The sequence below is a fragment of the Phyllostomus discolor genome, chromosome 7 (genome assembly GCF_004126475.2).
Source record: "Phyllostomus discolor isolate MPI-MPIP mPhyDis1 chromosome 7, mPhyDis1.pri.v3, whole genome shotgun sequence".
Lineage (NCBI taxonomy): Eukaryota > Metazoa > Chordata > Mammalia > Chiroptera > Phyllostomidae > Phyllostomus > Phyllostomus discolor.
In genome coordinates this window covers 5,006,913-5,026,255 of record NC_040909.2, presented here as the reverse complement: position 1 = coordinate 5,026,255, position 19,343 = coordinate 5,006,913, and the positions used below count along the sequence as shown (strand labels likewise).

The 19,343-nt window shown below is 61.3% G+C and overlaps 4 protein-coding genes across 6 annotated transcripts; 2 read left to right on the top strand and 2 right to left on the bottom strand.

The window, feature by feature from the left end:
* Positions 1-70: 70 nt before the first annotated feature.
* Positions 71-7,141, top strand: WDR6 (WD repeat domain 6). Its single transcript, XM_028518331.2, is given in 10 exon segments — positions 71-392; positions 3,121-5,286; positions 5,289-5,429; positions 5,432-5,600; positions 5,676-5,759; positions 5,852-5,968; positions 6,063-6,181; positions 6,282-6,464; positions 6,467-6,887; positions 7,019-7,141. Coding segments are annotated over 9 exon segments (3,354 nt in total). The 5' UTR covers positions 71-292; the 3' UTR covers positions 6,742-6,887; positions 7,019-7,141.
* DALRD3 (DALR anticodon binding domain containing 3) lies at positions 6,949-12,162 on the bottom strand. Of its 2 annotated transcripts, XM_028518332.2 has the most exons (13): positions 11,528-12,162; positions 9,764-10,210; positions 9,388-9,683; positions 9,007-9,263; positions 8,842-8,921; positions 8,628-8,756; positions 8,229-8,299; positions 8,078-8,139; positions 7,887-7,969; positions 7,624-7,803; positions 7,437-7,550; positions 7,271-7,339; positions 6,949-7,183 (listed from the first exon to the last, which is right to left on the bottom strand). In XM_028518332.2, exons 2-13 carry the CDS (start codon positions 10,193-10,195, stop codon positions 7,064-7,066), a joined length of 1,893 nt encoding a protein of 630 aa, XP_028374133.2. In that variant the 5' UTR covers positions 10,196-10,210; positions 11,528-12,162; the 3' UTR covers positions 6,949-7,063. The 2 variants fall into 2 exon arrangements, with proteins under 2 accessions (XP_028374133.2, XP_035886248.1); XM_036030355.1 differs by lacking the exon at positions 9,388-9,683 and having other exon boundaries at positions 11,528-12,159.
* Positions 12,163-12,322: 160 nt separating this feature from the next.
* On the top strand, positions 12,323-13,927 carry NDUFAF3 (NADH:ubiquinone oxidoreductase complex assembly factor 3). Its single transcript, XM_028518459.2, has 5 exons — positions 12,323-12,858; positions 12,969-13,161; positions 13,302-13,368; positions 13,479-13,579; positions 13,659-13,927. The coding sequence occupies exons 1-5, from the start codon at positions 12,782-12,784 to the stop codon at positions 13,773-13,775; spliced, it is 555 nt and encodes a 184-aa protein (XP_028374260.1). The 5' UTR covers positions 12,323-12,781; the 3' UTR covers positions 13,776-13,927.
* Positions 13,928-14,489: 562 nt separating this feature from the next.
* IMPDH2 (inosine monophosphate dehydrogenase 2) lies at positions 14,490-19,305 on the bottom strand. Of its 2 annotated transcripts, XM_028518188.2 has the most exons (15): positions 19,096-19,302; positions 18,607-18,655; positions 18,301-18,402; positions 18,138-18,212; positions 17,622-17,828; positions 17,027-17,114; positions 16,754-16,953; positions 16,584-16,674; positions 16,391-16,486; positions 16,079-16,150; positions 15,275-15,418; positions 15,045-15,189; positions 14,816-14,959; positions 14,652-14,735; positions 14,490-14,553 (listed from the first exon to the last, which is right to left on the bottom strand). In XM_028518188.2, exons 1-15 carry the CDS (start codon positions 19,191-19,193, stop codon positions 14,532-14,534), a joined length of 1,617 nt encoding a protein of 538 aa, XP_028373989.1. In that variant the 5' UTR covers positions 19,194-19,302; the 3' UTR covers positions 14,490-14,531. The 2 variants fall into 2 exon arrangements, with proteins under 2 accessions (XP_028373989.1, XP_028373990.1); XM_028518189.2 differs by lacking the exon at positions 16,079-16,150 and having other exon boundaries at positions 19,096-19,305.
* Between the last annotated feature and the right edge of the window lie 38 nt (positions 19,306-19,343).

Below are 19,343 nucleotides of genomic sequence, written 5' to 3'. Positions count from 1 at the left end.
TTGGTGGGAGGCGGTGCGGGCAGCGGGAGCGGGAGACAGCGGGGCGGGGGGGGGGGGGCCCTCTGGCGAGCGTCACGTGAGGGGGAGGGGCGAAGGCGGCCCCGCCAATCGTGAGCTGGGTTGCCAGGGGCGGAGGGTCGTCATTGGACAGCGGCGGGGCAAGCTAGAGCTCTTCTAACCTGTTGCCGAGGGCGCTGCACTTCAGCGGCGCTGCGCGCGGGGAAGGCTCGTCTCGCGAGAGTTCAGTTCCTTTCTCGGTGGTGGCAGCCGCCGTGGATGCTCGGGGGGCGACATGGACGCTTCGGAGGACTACGTTTGGCCGCGGGCAACCTCGGAGCTCATCCTCCTCCCGGTCACGGGTCTGGAGTGCGTGGGGGAACGGCTCCTGGCGGGTGAGGTTTAGTCGGAGGCGCGCTCTAGCGGAGAAGCCGAGCGCCCGCCTGGGCGGAGCCAGAGAACAAAGGGGTGGCCGGCGGGAGGGGCCCAGGGGACCAAGCAAACCTGGTGTGGCTACCGAGGCCCTTCGGAGACTGCATCGGACGGGGAAAGGGCGAATGGGACCGCGGGAAGGTGTGGGGAGACGCAGTCGTTTAGGAGGCGGGGGTAGGGGAGGAGAGAGGTGTAGTCCCTTTGATGAGTTGGGCGGGGGCTTGTCCTCTCGGGAGGAGATGCGGTGGGGAGGTTGGGAATGGAGCACCCTCAGAGGGTGGGCGGGTCCGAGGTGTATCCTTGGAGGAGGGCGGGGTCCGGAGGGCCGGGGTGTGGCCTCCAGGGCAGGTGAGGCTCTTGCCTGGAAGGTTATTGAGGGAAGATGAGGCCTCTAAGGAGGGTGAGGTCTCGGGAAAACCGGGATGAGACCTTTCTGCGTCGGCCAGTTCTCGGGAAGGCGGAGGCTAAGGTCCCCCTGAGATGGTTGGGATCCAAGAAATCCAATATATGCCATGTCCACCCCCACCTTTTGCCAGGGCGGGGGGCGGGGTTGGAAAGCACAAAGCAGCTGAGGCTGCGGAGCTCTGGGAGCAGCGAGGGCTGCCTGGAAGCCACGAGTGACCGCTGCTGCAGACGTTTAAAAGGGCCCGAAGGCAGGGGACTGACTGTCGAGTCTTGAGTGAGCTGCTGCCAGTCCCGCGAGAGTAGGGATGGGATGGGGAGGGGTACCCAGTTTTGATCCGATGTGGGGACCCTGGGAGCTCAGGGTTCCTACCGTGCACTAAACTGAGTCTCCGGGAGGAGGGGAATAGCCGGACAGAAACGCAGAGAAGCACCAGAGTGAACTAGGGGGAGAGCAGGGGTGAGTTTCTGACGGAGGAGAAGCATGCCAAGGCCCTCAGGCTGCGAGAAGGTGTCACTTGGAGGGAGAAGGAAGTCCTGTGTTGCTGGAGCAGGGGTGGGCGTGGGAGAAGTGCGCGGACGCCAGTCAGTTTTAGGCCTAGATCTGATTTTGTCTCTTAAGGGCTGTGGGGAGGCCCTATGGAAGCGTTTCAAGCAGGGAAATGACTTGGGGAATACAGGTTAGAAAGCTCTTCAAGTGAATTCACTGCTTCTGCGACTTCCCGTCTGGGTGATTTGGACTTCATACTCGGGGTGTCTGTCCCTTGGTGGCCATCACTTGAAGCCCTGCTGCTGTGTGTCTCCCTGACCCCCGCCCCCCCTCCCCCGTGGCATTTTCTCTGGCCCCTCCTTCAGCCCTTCGTTTTTTATTTCACCCGCACCACCCGGAGATCTTGCTTTCTTCGGGCCATGAAACTTATTTCCCCTGCCAAGGAGTGTTCCCGACCCCTGTGGCCTCCCGCTTTTCCTTTGGCTAGCCACCGCTCATCTTTGGTTCCTCAGCCCAATGTTCTGTCTGCAAGGTGACTCCCACTGGGAGTGGGTCAGAGCAGCTTCTCAGCCTCAGCACTGTTGGCACTTTGGGTCAGATCATCCTTGTGTGAGGGACTGGCTCTGCATTGTGGGGTGCCGAGCAGCATCCCTGGCCTCCACTCCTGGGCATCAGTAACACAGCTCACGGTTGTGGCAAAAATGTCTCCAGACATTGCCAGATGCCTCCTGGAGGGAAAATCCCCCCCCCCCCCCCAAAAAAACAACAACAACAACTGAGAGCCCCTGGAGTAGGCTTTCCCATTTTATGTGCTGAGAGCAACCTGCATAGCCCTTTCCTGGAACTTAACCAGAATTATGACAATGGAGTTTACTTCAGGTGCTGTTGTTTGGTGTCTGCTTAGTCCACAGAGCGGGGTCTGTGCTTATCTTGTTCACGGCTCCAGAGTACAGTTCACTGTCTGCTTTGTAATTGGTGTCCACCAAGTAGTTATTGAACGTCAGGGGATTGAGATTGCAGACCAGGAACGGCGTGAGGGACTGCTAGGGTCATGTCCAGTTAAGAAGCAATCTTCTGGGCCAAAGTCACTGGGGTGGGGATTCGCGTGCTCTTTAGGAAACGAAATCCACGGAACGTGGAGACAGAGAAGATGTGGGAAGTTAAGAGGACCAAGCCGAGGGCTTCCTGGTGTGGGGCTGGGGAGTGGGCAGATGGTGCTGGTTGTTATGATGAGCACTGGGAGAACTTGAGGATGAGCTAGTAGGGTGGGAGGGGCCTGCAGGGCAGCCAGGAGGCAGCCCAGGGCCAAAGGAGCCCCTGCTGCCGAAGTGCGGGCTGCCCCTCCTATTTCTTTCTCCCCATTGATACTAAACGTGCTCACGTCCTCGGAGATGCAGGGAAGAAGCTCCTGGAAATGGGGAGCGGTTCTGCTGTGGCCCCAAGGTGAAAAGATTGTCTTAGTCGGAGGGCCTCTCCCCTGGGGTTGGGAGCTTCGGGAAAAATTCGTGTGCAGGTAGTAGAGGAGGAGGCTAAGGATTTGGGGACTGAAGCTGAGAGGGTTCCCGTCTGAGGCGTAGGTTAGGTGGTGTGCGGAGGAGGCTGTGAGTGTGAGGGATTCGCGGTTGGATCAGAGTGTTGCCACTGAAAGTCCAGCTGAAGCTGAGACCTGGGTTTTCGGACCCGCAGGACTGCGTGTCCTGGCACACGCGTAGGCTGCCTGTGGGGAACCCCCCTGCCCTCCCCTCTTCCCGGCCCGTCAGTCAGACGGGGTCCTGATGTGGCTCTTCGCCTCTGTCTAGGTGAGGGGCCGGATGTCCTGGTGTACAGCCTGGATGTTGGTGGGCATCTGTGGATGATGAAGCGAGTGCAGAACCTGCTTGGCCACTACCTGATCCACGGGTTCCGGGTGCGACCAGAACCCAGCGGAGACCTTGACTCGGAGGCCATGGTAGCTGTGTTTGGGAGCAAGGGACTCCGGATTGTGAAGATTAGCTGGGGACAGGGCCGCTTCCGGGAGCTCTGGCGCTCTGGCCTGTGGACCATGTCTGACTGGATCTGGGACGCACGCTGGCTCGAGGGGAACATGGCCTTGGCCCTGGGCCACAACTCGGTGGTGCTGTACGACCCTGTGATCGGGTGCCTCCTGCAGGACGTGCCCTGCACAGACAGGTGCACCCTGTCCTCCGCCTGTCTGGTCGGAGACACCTGGAAGGAGCTGACCGTGGTGGCAGGTGCCGTCTCCAACCAGCTCCTGGTCTGGTACCCGGCAGCTGCTCTAATGGACAGCAAGCCCGTGGCCCCCGACCGACGGGTCAGCGGGCACGTGGGTGTAATCTTCAGCATGTCGTACCTGGAGAGCAAGGGCTTGTTGGCCACAGCTTCAGAAGACCGGAGCGTTCGCATCTGGAAGGTGGGTGACCTGCGGGTGCCTGGGGGCCGGGTGCAGAATGTCGGGCACTGCTTCGGGCACAGCGCCCGTGTGTGGCAGGTCAAGCTGCTAGAGAATTACCTCATTAGCGCGGGAGAGGACTGTGTCTGCTTGGTTTGGAGCCACGAAGGTGAGATCCTCCAGGCCTTTCGTGGCCACCAGGGCCGTGGGATCCGGGCCATAGCAGCCCACGAGAGGCAGGCCTGGGTGGTCACGGGGGGCGATGACTCGGGCATCCGGCTGTGGCACCTGAAAGGACGTGGACACCTGGGCTCGGGGGTCTCAGCTCTCGGCTTCAAGTCCCGTAGCAGGCCAGGTGCCCTCAAGGCTGTGACACTGGCTGGCTCATGGCGTGTGCTGGCAGTGACTGATGCAGGGGCCCTGTACCTCTATGACCTCGAGGTCAAGTGCTGGGATCAGTTACTGGAGGACAAGCGCTTCCAGTCCTACTGCCTCCTGGAGGCAGCCCCTGGTCCGGAGGGCTTAGGCCTGTGTGCCATGGCCAGTGGGGAGGGTCACATCAAGGTCGTTCCCATCAACACTCCAACTGCGGCCGTGGACCTGACCCTGTTCCACGGGAAGGTACACAGTGTGAGCTGGGCCCTGCGTGGCTACGAGGAGCTCCTGCTGTTGGCCTCGGGCCCTGGCGGCGTGGTGGCTTGCCTGGAGATCACAGCCGCCCCCTCCGGCAAGGCCATCTTTGTCAAGGAGCGTTGCCGGTACCTGCTGCCTCCCAGCAAGCAGCGATGGCACACGTGCAGCGCCTTCCTGCCCCCGGGCGACTTCCTGGTGTGCGGAGACCGGCGGGGCTCCGTGCTGCTGTTCCCCTCCAGACCAGCTCTGCTCAAGGACCTGGGGGCTGGAGGCGAGGCCGGGGCTGGAGCCGGAGCCCTGGGAGTGGACAGTGACGGAGGGGAGGGTGAGACGGCCTTAGCCGAGTGGGGCCCCGTGTCCGTCCTTCCTTTTCTGCACGGGAAGCAAGGTGTGACCTCGGTCACCTGTCACAGTGGCTACGTGTACAGCACAGGGCGCGACGGTGCCTACTACCAGCTCTTCGTGCAGGGCAACCAACTGAAGCCAGTCCTAAGGCAGAAGTCCTGCCGAGGCATGAACTGGGTGGCTGGGCTCCGCATGATGGCTGATGGGAGCATGGTCATCCTGGGTTTCCATGCCAACGAGTTTGTGGTGTGGAGCCCCCGGTCACACGAGAAGCTGCACATCGTCAACTGCGGCGGAGGGCATCGCTCCTGGGCCTTCTCTGACACTGAGGCAGCCATGGCCTTTGCCTACCTGAAGGACGGGGATGTCATGTTGTACCGGGCTCTGGGTGGCTGCACGCGGCCACACGTGATTCTCCGGGAGAGCCTGCATGGCCGTGAGATTACATGTGTAAAGCGTGTGGGCGCCATCGCCCTAGGGCCTGAATTCGAGCTGCCCAGCTCCATGCAGCCTGACCACCTGGAGCCCGGCAGCGAGGGGCCCGGCCTGATCGACATTGTGGTCACGTGCAGTGAGGACACGACCATCTGTGTCCTGGCACTCCCACGGCCACGGGCTCAGCCCACGCGCTTACAGCTGTCTGCAACCATATCTCCTCGGTGCGCGCAGTGGCCGTGTGGGGCGTCGGCACCCCAGGGGGCCCTCAGGATCCTCGGCCAGGCCTGACTGCCCATGTGGTGTCTGCGGGGGCCGGGCTGAGATGCACTGCTTCAACATCATGGTCACCCTGGACCCCAGCACCCCGAGCCGCCTCGCCTGCCACGTTACGCACCTTTCGTCTCACCGGCTGGATGAGCACTGGGACCGGCAGCGCAGTCGGCACCGGATGGTCAAGGCGGACCCGGAGACCAGGTGACGTGCACTGCCTGGCAGGAGCAGGGGTGGCAGCACACAGGGCTGCGCCTGACGGCTGTGTTCTCCCCGCAGGTACATGTGCCTAGCAGTGTGCGAGCTCGACCCGCCTGGCCGTGGCCCCCTCGTGGCTGCAGCCTGCAGTGACGGGGCAGTGAGGTAGGAGCATCGAGCTCGGGGGTGGGGGCAGGAGGCAGGGTGTGGGCTTGTCCAGAATGGGTTCTGAGCTGGGCTGCCCTCTGCCCCGCCAGGCTCTTTGTTTTGCAGGACTCTGGGCGGCGGCTGCAGCTCCTGGCTGAGACTTTCCACCACAGGCGGTGTGTCCTCAAGGTCCACTCCTTCGCACACGAGGCGCCCAACCGGCGGAGGTGAGAGGGGCGTGTGACGGTTCTGTGCGGGTCCGTGGCGGCCCCTCTTGCTTTGCATCTCCCTGACTGATCCAGCTGTCTCCCCGGCTCCCAGGAGACTGTTCCTGTGCAGTGCAGCCACCGATGGCAGCTTGGCCTTCTGGGACCTCACCACTGTGCTGGACCCTGACTCCACTGCTCTGGAACCTCCAGCAGACCCTGGGCGTCCCTACCGTGAGTAGCTCGTGTGCAGCTGTGGCTGTCCCTCCCCATCTCCCACTTTGCCTTCCCCCGTGGGGCAGGCTGGGCCCTGACAGCCATCTCCTCCATCCAGGGCTGGGCAACCCCTGCCTGACCCTCCAGGCTCACAGCTGTGGTGTCAACAGCCTGCACACCTTGCCCACACGGGAGGGCCATCTCGTGGCGAGTGGCAGTGAAGATGGCTCCCTCCACGTCTTTGTGCTTGCCGTGGAGGTGCCAGAGGTGGAGGAGGTTGGGGGTGCTGCTGAGCTGGCGCCCAGCTGCGTGTCCTAGAGCAACACTCTGTTCCTTGCGCACATGCTGCCCATGTGACGGGCCTGCATGTCCTAAGCCCAAGCCTCATGGTCTCCGCCTCCATCGATCAGCGGCTCACCTTCTGGCGCCTAGGGCACGGGGAGCCCGCCTTCATCAGCAGTGCAGTGTACCACGTGCCGGATGTGGCCGACATGGACTGCTGGCCTGTGAGCCCCGAGTTCGGTCACCGCTGCGCTCTTGGGGGCCAGGGGCTCGAGGTTTACAACTGGTACGACTGAGGGGCCCCGCGGTGGCCGGTGTGCTGGGCGTGGGGCCTGCCCACAGATGGAGTGGAACGCGAGTGGCTGTCAGTGCCCGTGCTCAGCGTGCCTCGAGGGGAGGCGGCGGCGGCCGCGGGTTCCCGACGTCAGAGCAGGTGTTGCAGGTGAGTACAGCCTGCCTGGGCAGCCCAGAGGTGCGCGTGCTCCCAGCCTTCACAACAGAGCAAAGCTTCGTAACAATTTAATTTGGCTCCAGGCCTCTCAACAAAAAGCTGTGTTTTTGTGTGTTTTACAGTTGTTGACTTTGTGAACATTCCCAGACACTGGAACCTCTGTGGCCTTAGATGTAGCTCAGCGGAGGGAGGCCCAGCACGGCCAGGCCAGTGTGGAGCACTTTGCGCACGGCGCGTAGAAGCTGCAGACGGGCAAACATCTGACCGAACAGGTGTGGCCGCGGCTCCTGGAGGACAGAAGGGGCCTGCTGGTCTCATCCTTTGCTTCCTTCCCCCACACCATCCTTCCCGCACCCCCGTTGCTGTGTGCTGACCGTTAGGATGTGCACCCGATTGTAGTAGGAGCTGAAATCCATGCTCAGCTGCGCCAGAAACTTGCACACCTAGACAGAGACTGAGTCACTGGCCTGTCTCTTTGCCCTTGCACCCCAGACCAGAATAAAGAGCGTGCGGTGCCTGTCCCGGCCTTTCCTGCCTCACCATCTCCGTGTGCGCGGCCATGCGGAGCCCCGGGGTCGTGAGGTCCAGGGCTGCTGTCTGGCGCAGCAGGTCTGGGAAGGGGAGCACGCCGTTGAAGAGCAGCAGCCACTCACCCTGTGGGGAGAAGGCTGCTGAGAGGGCCAGTCTGAGCCGCCTGGCGGCGTCTGCTGCTGAGAGGGGCACTCACCTCCTCGCGGAGCAGGGAGAAATCCAGGCTGCTCACAGGTGGGAAGGCAGGGTACAGACCTTGTTCCACGCTGCGCTTGTAACCCTCAAAGAGTGTGGCAAGACGGGCACAATTGTACATGACAAAGGTGCCACTCTTGGTCCCCTTGGTGGAAATGCCGTCGGCCAGGGCCACGCAGAGCTGAAGAATGGCACAGCTGCAGAGGGGGGCAGCCACCACACAGCCTGTCCCCCGTCCCGGTCCTGTGGGGCACCCAGGCTCACCTGGCTCTGCGGGGCCTTGCTGAGCATCTCGAACTTGATGGTCGCCACAGAGAGGACCCTGAAGGTTTCTGCCCAGGCTGGGTCTGAGGGGGCATAAGTCAGTCATTCTCCCAGGCAAGGGACCCGGGGCTGGGGTGCGGACGGCCTGCCACCGCCGCTGCCCCAGGGCACAGCCAGTCTCCCAGGCCCACCTTGTGCGAGGTCCCTGCTGTGCTTCAGAGCTGAGGCCTTGCACACCTGCGCGTGCCGGAGCCTGCATTGCAAGAAAGAGAGGAGGGCCAGTGGGCGGAGTCCCCACCTCACCCGCGGTGGCTCGGCGGCCTTCCTCCCAGGCTCACTCACTCGTAGTACTCGGGGGCGGTCAGAGTGCCGGGTACACCAGCTACTTTCACGGGGCCACACACCACGTGCTTCTGTTAGGAGGAGAGCCGGGGCTCAGGCAGCTGGCGACACCCCCCAGCAGCAAAACCCACAAGGAACTGAAACCGGCTGCCAGGACTCCCCCAGCAGGTTACCTACCACAGGCTTAGCACCTCCCCCTCAAGCCCAGCCCCTCAGGAGACCTATTCTCCAGGCCCCACCTCCTCCCAGGACTGCACCTGCTGCTTGTTACCCTTCACTAAGTCTAACGTGTCTCTCAAGGTCAAGTGTCTCCTCCTGCGCCAGTCAGCTTGCAGGCCCCTGGGATGGGTTTTCGGGTGCCCTCTGAGGTCGGTAGGGGGAGCTCTAGCACTAACGTACCTGTCTGAGAGGAGCGCCATCATCCAGCTTCCACCAAAGAAGGTCCAACTTCTGTTGCCGGAACTCCTCTCCGTAACTCACCACGTGTACCACCGTGCAGCTGTCTACACCAGCATCTGGGGCTGCAGCCTAGAAGGGAGGACGGACAGTCACTGCGGGGCACAGGACACCTCAGTTTGCCAGAGGCCAAGGGGGTGGGAAGTCGGTCACTAACCAGGCCTGGGGGGCTGTCCTCAGGCCAACGCTGCACAGCTGCCTGCAGCTCAGCCAGCGCGGAGAGCAGATCCTCAGTCACTGCATTGGGAACACAGGCACGGGGCTAGCCGGGACCACAGGAGTCCCTGTCTTCTTTCTGGCCCTGCTAGGCTCCAGGTCCTACCCAGACAGTTGTCCAGGTTGGGGTCGTAACCAGCTGAGCGTCCCCGTCCTTCCACCAGCTCCTTCAGGCACACGCTGCCCAGGACGCCGGGGGGCAGGGCTCCCCCGTCCCCAGCAGAGGTAAACTCTGCCAGTGCGCGGCTCCACAGGGCTTCGGTTGGGACTGGCTCCGAGGCAGCGGGCCAGTCCACCCGCAGTTGCTGCAGTAATGTCGACATGTGCGGGTCCCGCACGGCGGGCACTAGGCTCACACGAACCCTGAAAGAGCGAGGGCAACTGTCTTAGCCTGAGCAGCCGGTATGGCTCACCCCTACTTCCTACCCGAAGCGGCCAGTCCCCAAGGGCCGCGCTTTCTCCTCTCTAGCCGCACACGCTCGCTCACCCATGAACGCGCAAAGCTTGAGCAAGGTGATCGGCCACGAGCACAGCCCGCAGCTGGCACAGGCGGAGCGCGCAGGGGGCGGCACGAAGCGATGGGCAGTGCAGGATGACGCGCGGACCACGAGCAGCGGGCGCGGCGGGCGCGGCATAGGCAGCCACGGAGCCGAGCACGCGCTCGAAGACGGCAGACCGCTGCAGTTGGAGCGCCAGGCCCGAGGGTGTTGCCTCGCATCGCAACACCGGGGCCACACCGGGGCCCTGCAGGCCGAGCACAGCATGGACCACTGCTTCCGGCACCTGTGGGGAAGCAGGCCGATGAGGGGCTGCGGTGCTCCGAGCTACCCTCGGCCACACGTCCCCTCCCGGCCAGCTCCCACCTGACCGTCCTCGAAGCGCGCCTGTAGCGCGCGCCTTGGCGCCAGGAAGTCTCGGGCACGCAGGTGGCGAGCGCGCGTCTCCTTGAACCACACGGGGCAGCCAGCTCCCAGGGCCGCGTTGAGGGCCCCCAGGGTCTCCTCCACCCCAAGGCGCCCAGTCGCCATAGCGACCGGAACCGGAAGCAAAATTTGGGGAGGTCGAACTTCCGGAAGAGCAACTGACCGGGCGGGGGATCCGGTCCCGAGTAGGCAGGTGCACCAGAGGGGAACAGTGGCGACCGCTTTCGGCAGACAGCCCCACCATAGCCCACCTGCCCTGTCTGGGCCGGGTCCGAAACCTCGGGGTTCTCTTGGGCTTAGGGTTGTTTCGCCGTCACCCGCATTAGCAACCAGGAAAGGGTCCTTACAACCTGGTGGGGCCTCTTTACTCATCAAAAGCTTACATCTCTGTATTTGTGATAACGTTTCATTTCCATCATTTTACGCATGAACAAAATGTTAAAAGTTCCAAATGAATTGTCACTGGAATAGGGCAGCTTACATTAATGCCACCTTCACGGCCTTTTTTTTTTTTTTAACTCATTAAAAAGGAATTTGTTTTGCGGTTTCAGGTTATTTGCAAGCATTTTCTCCTTTGAGACATGGGTCTTTTAGTCCCGATAAACGCCCACTGATAGAATCACCGGTTTTCTCCTCTTGATTCTTGAGGAATCTGAGCCATCATCATGGCTCTCAGGATTGCCAGGTTTGAAAGCGTCCTCCTTTAACCTGGTGCACTTTAACGGGGCTCCCTCCTCCCGCTCCCCGGCTTAGGCTCTGATGGAGCACGCCGCTCCTCTGCTAAACAGAAAGCTCTTTCCTACCCTAGGCTGACACCCAAACGTTCTCACTTCAGTATAACTTATTCAATCCTCTTTGATGAAATTGAAACTTACACAGCACAGAGTGCTGGGAAAAGCGTGATCTCTGCTCTGAAGCAGGGCGAGTGCCCCGAACTCAAGAGGGAACCCTAGGGGCAGAAAAAGTTTGGCAAGGCCCCTCTCTAGGCCAGGGCTTCAAGGACCTCCTGCGAGGCGCCTAAAGAGCACTGGGCAGATACGACATTCCGGATAGCTTCTTGGGGGCTACTCAACCGGAATGATCCTATCATTCCAGGGAACTCTCCACGTCCTGGCAGGCGTGGGCCTCCAGGACAGCCGTTATCTGGGCTGGCTGGAGACCTAGCTGGGGATTTCAGCTACTTTCGGTACTAGAAAAGAGTTGGGGTGGTTTTTCCCCAGGAAGTGAAGGGCTATCTTTAGCGAACTGCGGGCTGGGGCGGCCCTGTGGGACTCACCGCCATTGCAGCCCTATGCGGAGGCCCTCGGTCTGCCCTCTCTCCTTCACCAGTGCTAACCTGGGTCCCTGAGATGGCCACCGTCCAGACTTTCTCACGTCTAAGCCCCCGTCACTTTCAGCCTGAGGGCGCACCTGAGGGTCGGAGATTAGCCGACCCAATGAGACACATCTGTGGTCGGAGGCGCTGACCCACCCCATCTGGGCCAGGACGCTGCTCAGGCAGGAGAGCAGGGAACGAAATCCAAGTGCAGCTGGAATGCTCTGGAGACAACAGCTGCTTTTGGGATTCCGTTGCCCGCTGTCCAGCCGTGGGGGTGTGTGTGGGGGATCCCTTGCCCTGGGGCCAGAATAGAACCCCTTTCAGTCCCAGGAGGCAGACCTAGGAGTAGACGGTGAAACCGAGTCTTGTGCGAATGAGGAGCTCACCTGGGCCCCAAAACAATAGGAGCGACGGTGGGGGCCTCCCCCGGGACCGAGTCCCGTTCCGAATTACACCCGCGGGGTAGGATTAGTCCTGTTGATCTCCTGCGGCCAGAGCCACTGGTGAGGTGACAGTGTTGGGGCGAGCTTGGGGATCCGCCAAGAAGGAAGCGCTCCGTGGGGCCGGGGAGGAAGTAAACCCGCCCGCCCGCCTCCGGGACACCCCCGCACCCGGAGCCCTTTGTCCGGTGACCACTAGCGCCCGGAGCTATGGGGGCCCCAATGGGCTCGCACGCCGGCAACAAGAACCCCCCGGAATCCACTGAGGCCACCCTCGTCTGTACCGACTCTGCCTCCCACCCGCCCAGCCCCGCGGATAGCAGACGCGGCCACGTTCCCCTGAAGCCACGACACGGTCGGGTGCGCGGAGACTCCCGAACCCCGCGCGGGCGCCAGCAACTCTCGCGCCAGTAGGCCCTTCTGATTCGGTTCAAGCCAGGAGCGGGTGGGGCGCGAGCAGAGTGAGCGAAGACAGGGTGCTGCTCCAGCCGCTGTCTAGCTCAACGTCTAGTCCGGTTCAGTTCAGTAGCTGCCGCCCGAACACCCGCAGGCACCCTACCACGGCGTCCCCTTCCGCTTGCTCTGGCTGCAGGCTGGAGCCATTTTAAAGAGGAACCACCCGGCCACGCCCCCTCGCGCTCCCAAGAAGCCAATCCACGCGCGGCCACGCCCCGCGAGACTCGCGTCGGCAACGCCAACGGTCGCGCGGGTGACGGTTGAGAAGGGGCGTGATACCTGGCAGAGCGGGGAAACTTGAGCCTCCCGCCCCGCCCTCGCAACCTGACGCCCCAAAACTGGGGTCAGGGGCTTGGAAGCTGGCACCAGGCCCTCGCCAGGTGTGCGGGAGACGGCCAGGTGCGCGCCGCCCCGCCCCAGGCCCGGGAGACCTTTATAATGGCTGAGAGCCGGGGCCAGGCCATGACTGGGACCCAGGCAACGTCCCGAGGCCGGCCCCGCCACCAGGTGTCTGGCTCCCCCAGGACCGTCTGCGGGGACCGGGGGAGGGGCGGGCCGCAGGTGCAGACATCGGAGCCGCTCTGGGGAACGTAGCCTCCCTGGGACAGATGGCACTAGCCGGCTCCCTAGTTCTCCCGCGCTGGGCCGGCCGAGTCGCGCTGCGCCCTCCGGACAGCAGGGGGCGCTGCATCCGCGCTGGGTCGGGCACCCTACCACCCCGCTGACCCTGAGAACCGCTTTGCCATGGCCGCTGCGTTTGTGCTACGGGGCCTGTACCGAGCGCGACCCGAACTCCGCCTTCTGCCGGCGGAGCTGCTGTGGTGAGTCCAGTCCCAGCGTCCCTGCCCGACCCCAGCCTGCCCCGCCGACCGTAGCGGCCTCGCACCCCCGGTCCCCCAGACCCCCAGACCCTGACCGTGCCCCTCCGCAGGGCGCCACGGCGTGGGCACCGCCTCACGCCGGCCGACGATGAGCTGTATCAGCGGACACGCATCTCTCTGCTGCAACGCGAGGCCCCTCACGCCATGTACATCGACAGCTACAGCAACCGCGGCTTCATGGTCAATGGAAATCGCGTGTTTGGGCCCTGCGCGCTGCTCCCACGCTCGGTGCTGCAGTGGAACGTGAGCCTTCCCCTGCGGAGAGGAAGCGGAGGGCTGGAGCTCCGGCTCGCCCTCGGCTCTTCCGCGGTCCCGCTGCGGAGCAGGCCTGCGGGGAAAGCCGCGTGGGTTGGTTGTCTTTAACCTGCCTCTGCCCCACACAGGTGGGATCTCACCAGGACATCACGGAAGAAAGCTTCTCTCTCTTCTGGATGCTGGAGCCCCCAATAGGTATTGGAGGAGGGAAGGGCTGTGGTCTTCCGAGCACCGCCCCCGAAGCCACCCCACCCCAGCCTGTCCGCAGACCTGGTTGTGAACTAACCGTGCCCCTCCTTCCCTAGAGATCGTCGTGGTGGGCACTGGAGACCGGACCGAGCGACTGCAGCCCCAGGTGCTGCGAGCCATGAGGCAGCGGGGCATCGCTGTGGAAGTGCAGGACACGGTCCGTCCCGGGGCTGGGGGACGCTGAGGGCAGCCCGGGCCCGGCTCGAGCTCAGCTGATGCTGGCTTTCTCTTTGCAGCCCAATGCTTGTGCCACTTTCAACTTCCTGAGTCATGAAGGCCGAGTGACGGGAGCTGCTCTCATCCCCCCACGTGGAGGGACTGCGCTCACATCTGTGTCCCAAGCTGCAGAGTGAAGCGCCGGAACTGACCTGACCTTCCTAGTAGGGCCCTGGTGCCTTATGCAGAGTGCAGGGGTTCCCCGCGCTTTCGCTGGCACCTCCCCTGCAGCACTGTAATGCTTGTCCTGCCTGCCCACAAATCAATAATTTAATCCACTTCTCCCGTTTTGTACTAGGTGCGTTGCTGGCCAGGGGCTGCTGACTCAGTGGGGTCCTCGTGGGGGTTGTGAAGAAACCAAGGGGTCACTTTTGCATCTAGACTAGATAGCCAGGAGAGGGTGTATGTACCCATTCCAAACCGCAGCTCTGTCTCCTTGCTCGCGTGCACATTCGAGGCGATCTCTGGTCTCCAGGAGGTCCTTTAGAAATCCCAGTTAGGGACGTGTGGGGGTCTCAATCTGGTCCCACGTGGCCTAGCAGGAGGCCCCTTGGATGTCAGTCCAAAGACCCATGGACTGTTACCTGACCCGTCTAAGAAGCCACAGTGTGCTTACAGAATCTAAGATTGCACCCTTGACCCTTGAGAGCCCCAGCTGGTCTGGGCTGGCTTGTGAGCCGCCCAGGAGGGACTCTGAATCCAGAACTACCACCCCTTCTGGGTCCACGGGGCACCCCTGCCTCGGGGCCTGAGGCCTCCCTGGAAATAAGGGTGTTGTGTGTGTTGTCCATCAGGCGGCTGCCGAGCCCCACCTGCCTATTGACTCAAAAGATCAGGCACCACTTTTTTTGAAACTTTTATTGAAAAACCATGGGGTTGTGCCGTGTCCCTTCTCAGAAAAGCCGCTTCTCATACCTGTAGGCAGAAGGACCACTGTGAGGGGAGGGCAGCAGGGAAGAGGCATGGCGGAGACTCCGCTCCAGGGACGGGGTGGGGAGGAGCTGGCGACTTACGAATGGAGGCTGTGGACACCACCTTCCACCTGGGCTGAGGACGTCCTCTTCTCAAACTTGAGCTCCCCAGAATACATCATGGCTCTGCGAAGGGGCAGGTGTCCGACGTGGGCGGCCGGACCTGGATCAGCCTTCCCACCCATGCCCGAGCACCCCAAGCTTACCTGACTTGGGTCAGACTCTTGGCACCAATGTCCTGACAGGAGTGTTGGATGCCAGCAATCAGGTAGGGGACAAATTTATGGATGGACCCTTTGTCCTGCACAGCCCCAGACACCCCCTGGGCCACCTTGATTTTGTCAGCTTCACTGCAGAGACAGGCAGAAGACAAGGTCAAAGCACAAATAAGACCAGCGAAGAGTCGGCATGAGCTCATTGATCTTCGTGTCCCACCTGAAGTATCGGTTCTGGCTGCTGAGATGCTTGTCCATGGCGTCGAGAGAGCCCATACCACGGTATTTCTTGAGCCGGATCCCATCGGAGAAGAAGTACTCACCGGGGGCCTCAGTGGTAGCAGCCAGGAGGGAGCCCATCATGACTGTGGACAGATAGAGTGCCGGGGGCAGGCCCTGGATGGCAATGGGGGAGGGGTCCCACCAGGCTCCCTGGCTGCTGGGCCTCACCTGTGGAGGCCCCGAGGGCCAAAGCTTTGGCGATATGGCCCACATTTTGGATCCCTCCATCAGCGATGACAGGAACACCGAAGCGCCGTGCATATTCTGACACCTTGTACACTGCCGTTGCTTGGGGCCGCCCACAGGCCAGCACTGGTAAAGAAAGGAACAGATAGGTGAGTGGAGTTGGTGGGGACAGGCAAGGGGCCCTGTGGTCACAACTCTGCACCCAGGAGCTCTCAGCTACACCTGCACCAGGACTGTGGCCTGGCTGCGGACGAGTCACGTCTGGGATGGCTGCCCCATCTGCCATGAACAGTACAAACAGCTGTGACGGCCACCACGAAACCCTGCATGTGCGCGTGCATGTGTGCATGGCCCAGGGCAGCCTCAGGCACGTGCAGTCAGCAGCCGGGAAAGCCCCACCCAACTGCTATCAGGTGGGGGAGGGGTTACTGTGCAGTTAGTATCCAGAGGCCCACCCCTTCCTCCCTACGTGGTGGGCAGCTCACGCAGGATCAGGGGAGTGGTCGTGTGGAAGGAAGAGTGTGCTCCAGAGTTGGCCCTGAGCTGTGCTCTACTGCGGGAGATGTGGGCAGAGCAGGACCCAGCTGGGGAGGGAGGTCCTGCCTTGTAAGCACCCCAGGAAGAAGAGGGAGCTGTGCTCTGGAGCAGCCCCCAAAACCGTGGTCTGTCATTCAGTCTGCCCTGCCCACCCATCGGCACCACAAACCCCGGGAGCTACAGCTACAGTCAACCAAGCAGCCGGGCAGTGGGCAGCTGGGCCGGGCCAGTGGGCCGGGCCGGACTTACTATAGCAGCCCGTGACAGTAGAAGGGCATTTGGGGCTGTGGGACTTTATGTCTGGAGGGATCTTGGGAGCTGCTAAATAAAACAAACAGACCAGAGTTTAGAGAGGGCGCAGAGCAGGAGCAAGGAGGCCAGGCTAGGCAGGGAGGAGTGGCAAGTGAGGAGTGACGAGAGCTCGTCTTGCTTCCAGTGTGTCACCCATCCAAGGGGCCCGTTTGGCCCTGGGGCTGCGCCTACTGGAGGACTCTCTGTAGTCCCCGTGAGAGCACTGGGCTCCAGGGCACATGGAGCTAAGGGTCCTGCAAAACATCTTACCTTCCTGGGTGATGCAGATGGAGCCACTGCCCATGCCCACCCGCAGGGCATCTACACCAGCATCGATGAGATTCTTGGCCTGCGCAGCTGTGACCACTGCCACAGAGAACAGAAAACGGCTCAGGTGAAAGTCTAGGCGGGCGCTCAGCTTCCCCCCTCCAGCCCCTGTCCTCTGTGCCCAGTCTGGCCTCACCATTGCCTCCAATGACTTGGAGGCTGGGGTATTTCTCTTTGATGTACTTGATCATGTTGATCTGGAAGATGGAGTTTCCCTGGGAAGAGTCCTGGAACAGGGAGGAAGTCCCAGTGAGGGGGGTATGGCAGCACCCCCTCCCGCCCCACCCTGCCTGCACAGCAGCTCACCAGAACGACTACGTCCACACCAGCCTGCGCCAGCAGGTCCAGGCGGTACTTGTCATCCTCGTGAGTGCCAATGGCTGCCCCACACAGCAGCTGCTTCTTGGCATCTTTGGAGGCCAGTGGGTAGTCCCGGTTCTTCTTCAGGTCTGTTCGGGCGATGATGGCCACCAGCTCATCATCTTCATTTACGATGGGCAACTTTCCTGAGGGCAGAGCAGGACACCAATCAGCATCCCGGTCTTTGGTTACAGAGCCCTTCCTGTGTGCAGGACTCACCCTTCTTGCTGCGCTGCAGAATTTCATTTGCTTCCTTTAATGTGATGCCTGCAGGGGCTACCACCAAGTCCTCTCTCTTTGTCATGATCTAAGAGGGAAGGGAGCTGTGAGGAAGGGCCAATCAGGGACCAGATCTCCCAACAGGACCTGCCCTGAACTCAGGGGGGAGTCTCCAAAGACCATCTTGTTCACACTCCTGCACCCAAACCACGCCCCTCAAGTGAGCACAACAGCCTTGCAGCAATGTAATGGCAAGCACAGGAATTGAGTAAAAGGACAATATGGTACAACACATGGAGTGGCCTGATACATTGTAAGAAGAAAAAGGCCACACCAGACCCAGGACAAGAGAATTAAAAGAGGAAGCTGAAGTTGGTCCTTAAGCATTTCCTTCACCCTGGGGGTGGCAAAGGACAAGCGTGTGCTGGCAACCATTTGGGCAGACTGAGAACGTGTGTGTGGGTCTCAGGTCAGAAACTTGGTTGCGTCTTCATCTTTCCTGGACAGTAGAGCCCATCAAAGGTGCTACTTGGGCAACAGAAGGCTCCTTGTCTTTAGCCTGGTTGCTGAAACTTGGCTTTGCCAGCGTACCTACCTCTTCCAAAAATCGGTCGTGCTCCTCCTCCTTGAGAAAATCAATGTCCCTCGAGGAGATGATGCCCACGAGGCGGCTCCCCATCCGGCCTGTATCAGTGATGGGGATACCACAGAAACCATGCCGGGCTTTGGCTTCAAATACATCCCGTACTCGATCCTTGGGGCTGAGGACCACTGGGTCCGTAATGAATCCCTGCTCGTATTTCTGGAAGGGATGACAAGAATGGGCTCTTGATCTGAAGACGGGTCTGGGCCAACTTCCCCTTTGGCAGTGCCACAGGAACAAATCACACCAACACCTCAAACCCAGGAATATGAGACATGGGTGGGAGGCAGGCACTGTGTACCTGGTCCTCTTCTGTTGCCTTAAGACCCAGGGTCTCAGGCTCCTCTGCTCAGGAACTCAGCTCCACAGTGGGGAAAACAGGGTCCTTAATTAGGAGCAAAATAAGCCCCCCACTCCCACTCCAGTGCAATCCCATGAAATCTTGACCATGATCCTTGCCCCTCTGACCTTCACTTTCCGAACTTCATTGGCCTGGAATTCAGGTGTACAATTGTGGTGGATGAAGCCAATGCCACCTGTAAGCTGTGGAATACAAGATTAAGATGTGGCTGTATGCCTCTGGGGAAGAGATTAGGCCCTTGCCTCTGCCCTCATGCCCCATGGTATTCACCGCCATTGCTATGGCCATCCCGGCCTCTGTGACTGTGTCCATGGGTGAGGAAACCAGTGGGGTCTTCAGAGTGATCTTTTTGGTCAGAGCAGAGGTCAGGTCCTAAGGATATAAGGTCATCTACTGTGAGAACACTCTGCATATGGTGCCCGGTACTCCACAAAACAGTTGCCCTGTATGACCTGCATGCTAGTATCATCATTCCATAGACTCCACCCCAAAGCCCACTCTGGTGAGGTACACCAGGGTACAACGGCACCTTGCCCGATCTTAATGCTTAAGGACCCATTCAGTGGTCGTACTCACCACCTGGTCTGCAGTGAAGTCGATGTACCCGGGGAGAATGAGAAAGTCACTACGGGGGTAGGGGAGCAAATTGGGAGTGAGGTTCAGCCTTAGTACATCCGGAGACTCCATCCCCGCAGATCATCTCATAAAGCATTTGGGCAGAAAGGGCACTGACCTAGCCCACGGATCACAGGCTAGGCAGAGCGCAAGGTGGAGATAGCGACAGGCCCTTTTCTGCCACCTAGCTGTCATCAGCGCCTCTGACACCCAGACAACTCCATGTGCCCAGAGAATGCAGTTTCTAGCCCGAAATCCCAAGCACTACCCAAATGCCGCCTCCCTGTTGCCTCGCTTTATCTGTCAAAGTGAGCCCCAGAGATGGTTGGGGAATTTCCGGAACCTGTCCCTCTTGCCCGAGCCCAAGCGGGCCCCACGGAAGCCCCACCAGGCCTCCCAGCCCAGCGCGCCGCCCCTCTCCTCGCCCAGGTGAGCCCGCTAGGCCCGCACTTGTAGGTGAGGCCATCCCCGCAGTTGAACAGCTGCTGTGCCGTAAGCCCGTCGTCCGGCACATAGGACGTGCCCCCGCTAATCAGGTAGTCGGCCATGGCCCGTGCGGGGAAAGTCGCGAGCCCTCAGAGGACCACGCCGCAGAGGCCTCTTGCGTAAGAGGCGCGGCAATATACACCCGCTGCAATCGTCAGCGCGCTTTGCGCGTCTGACGTCAGGACGCAGGGCGTGTGGGCGGGGCCAGCGCG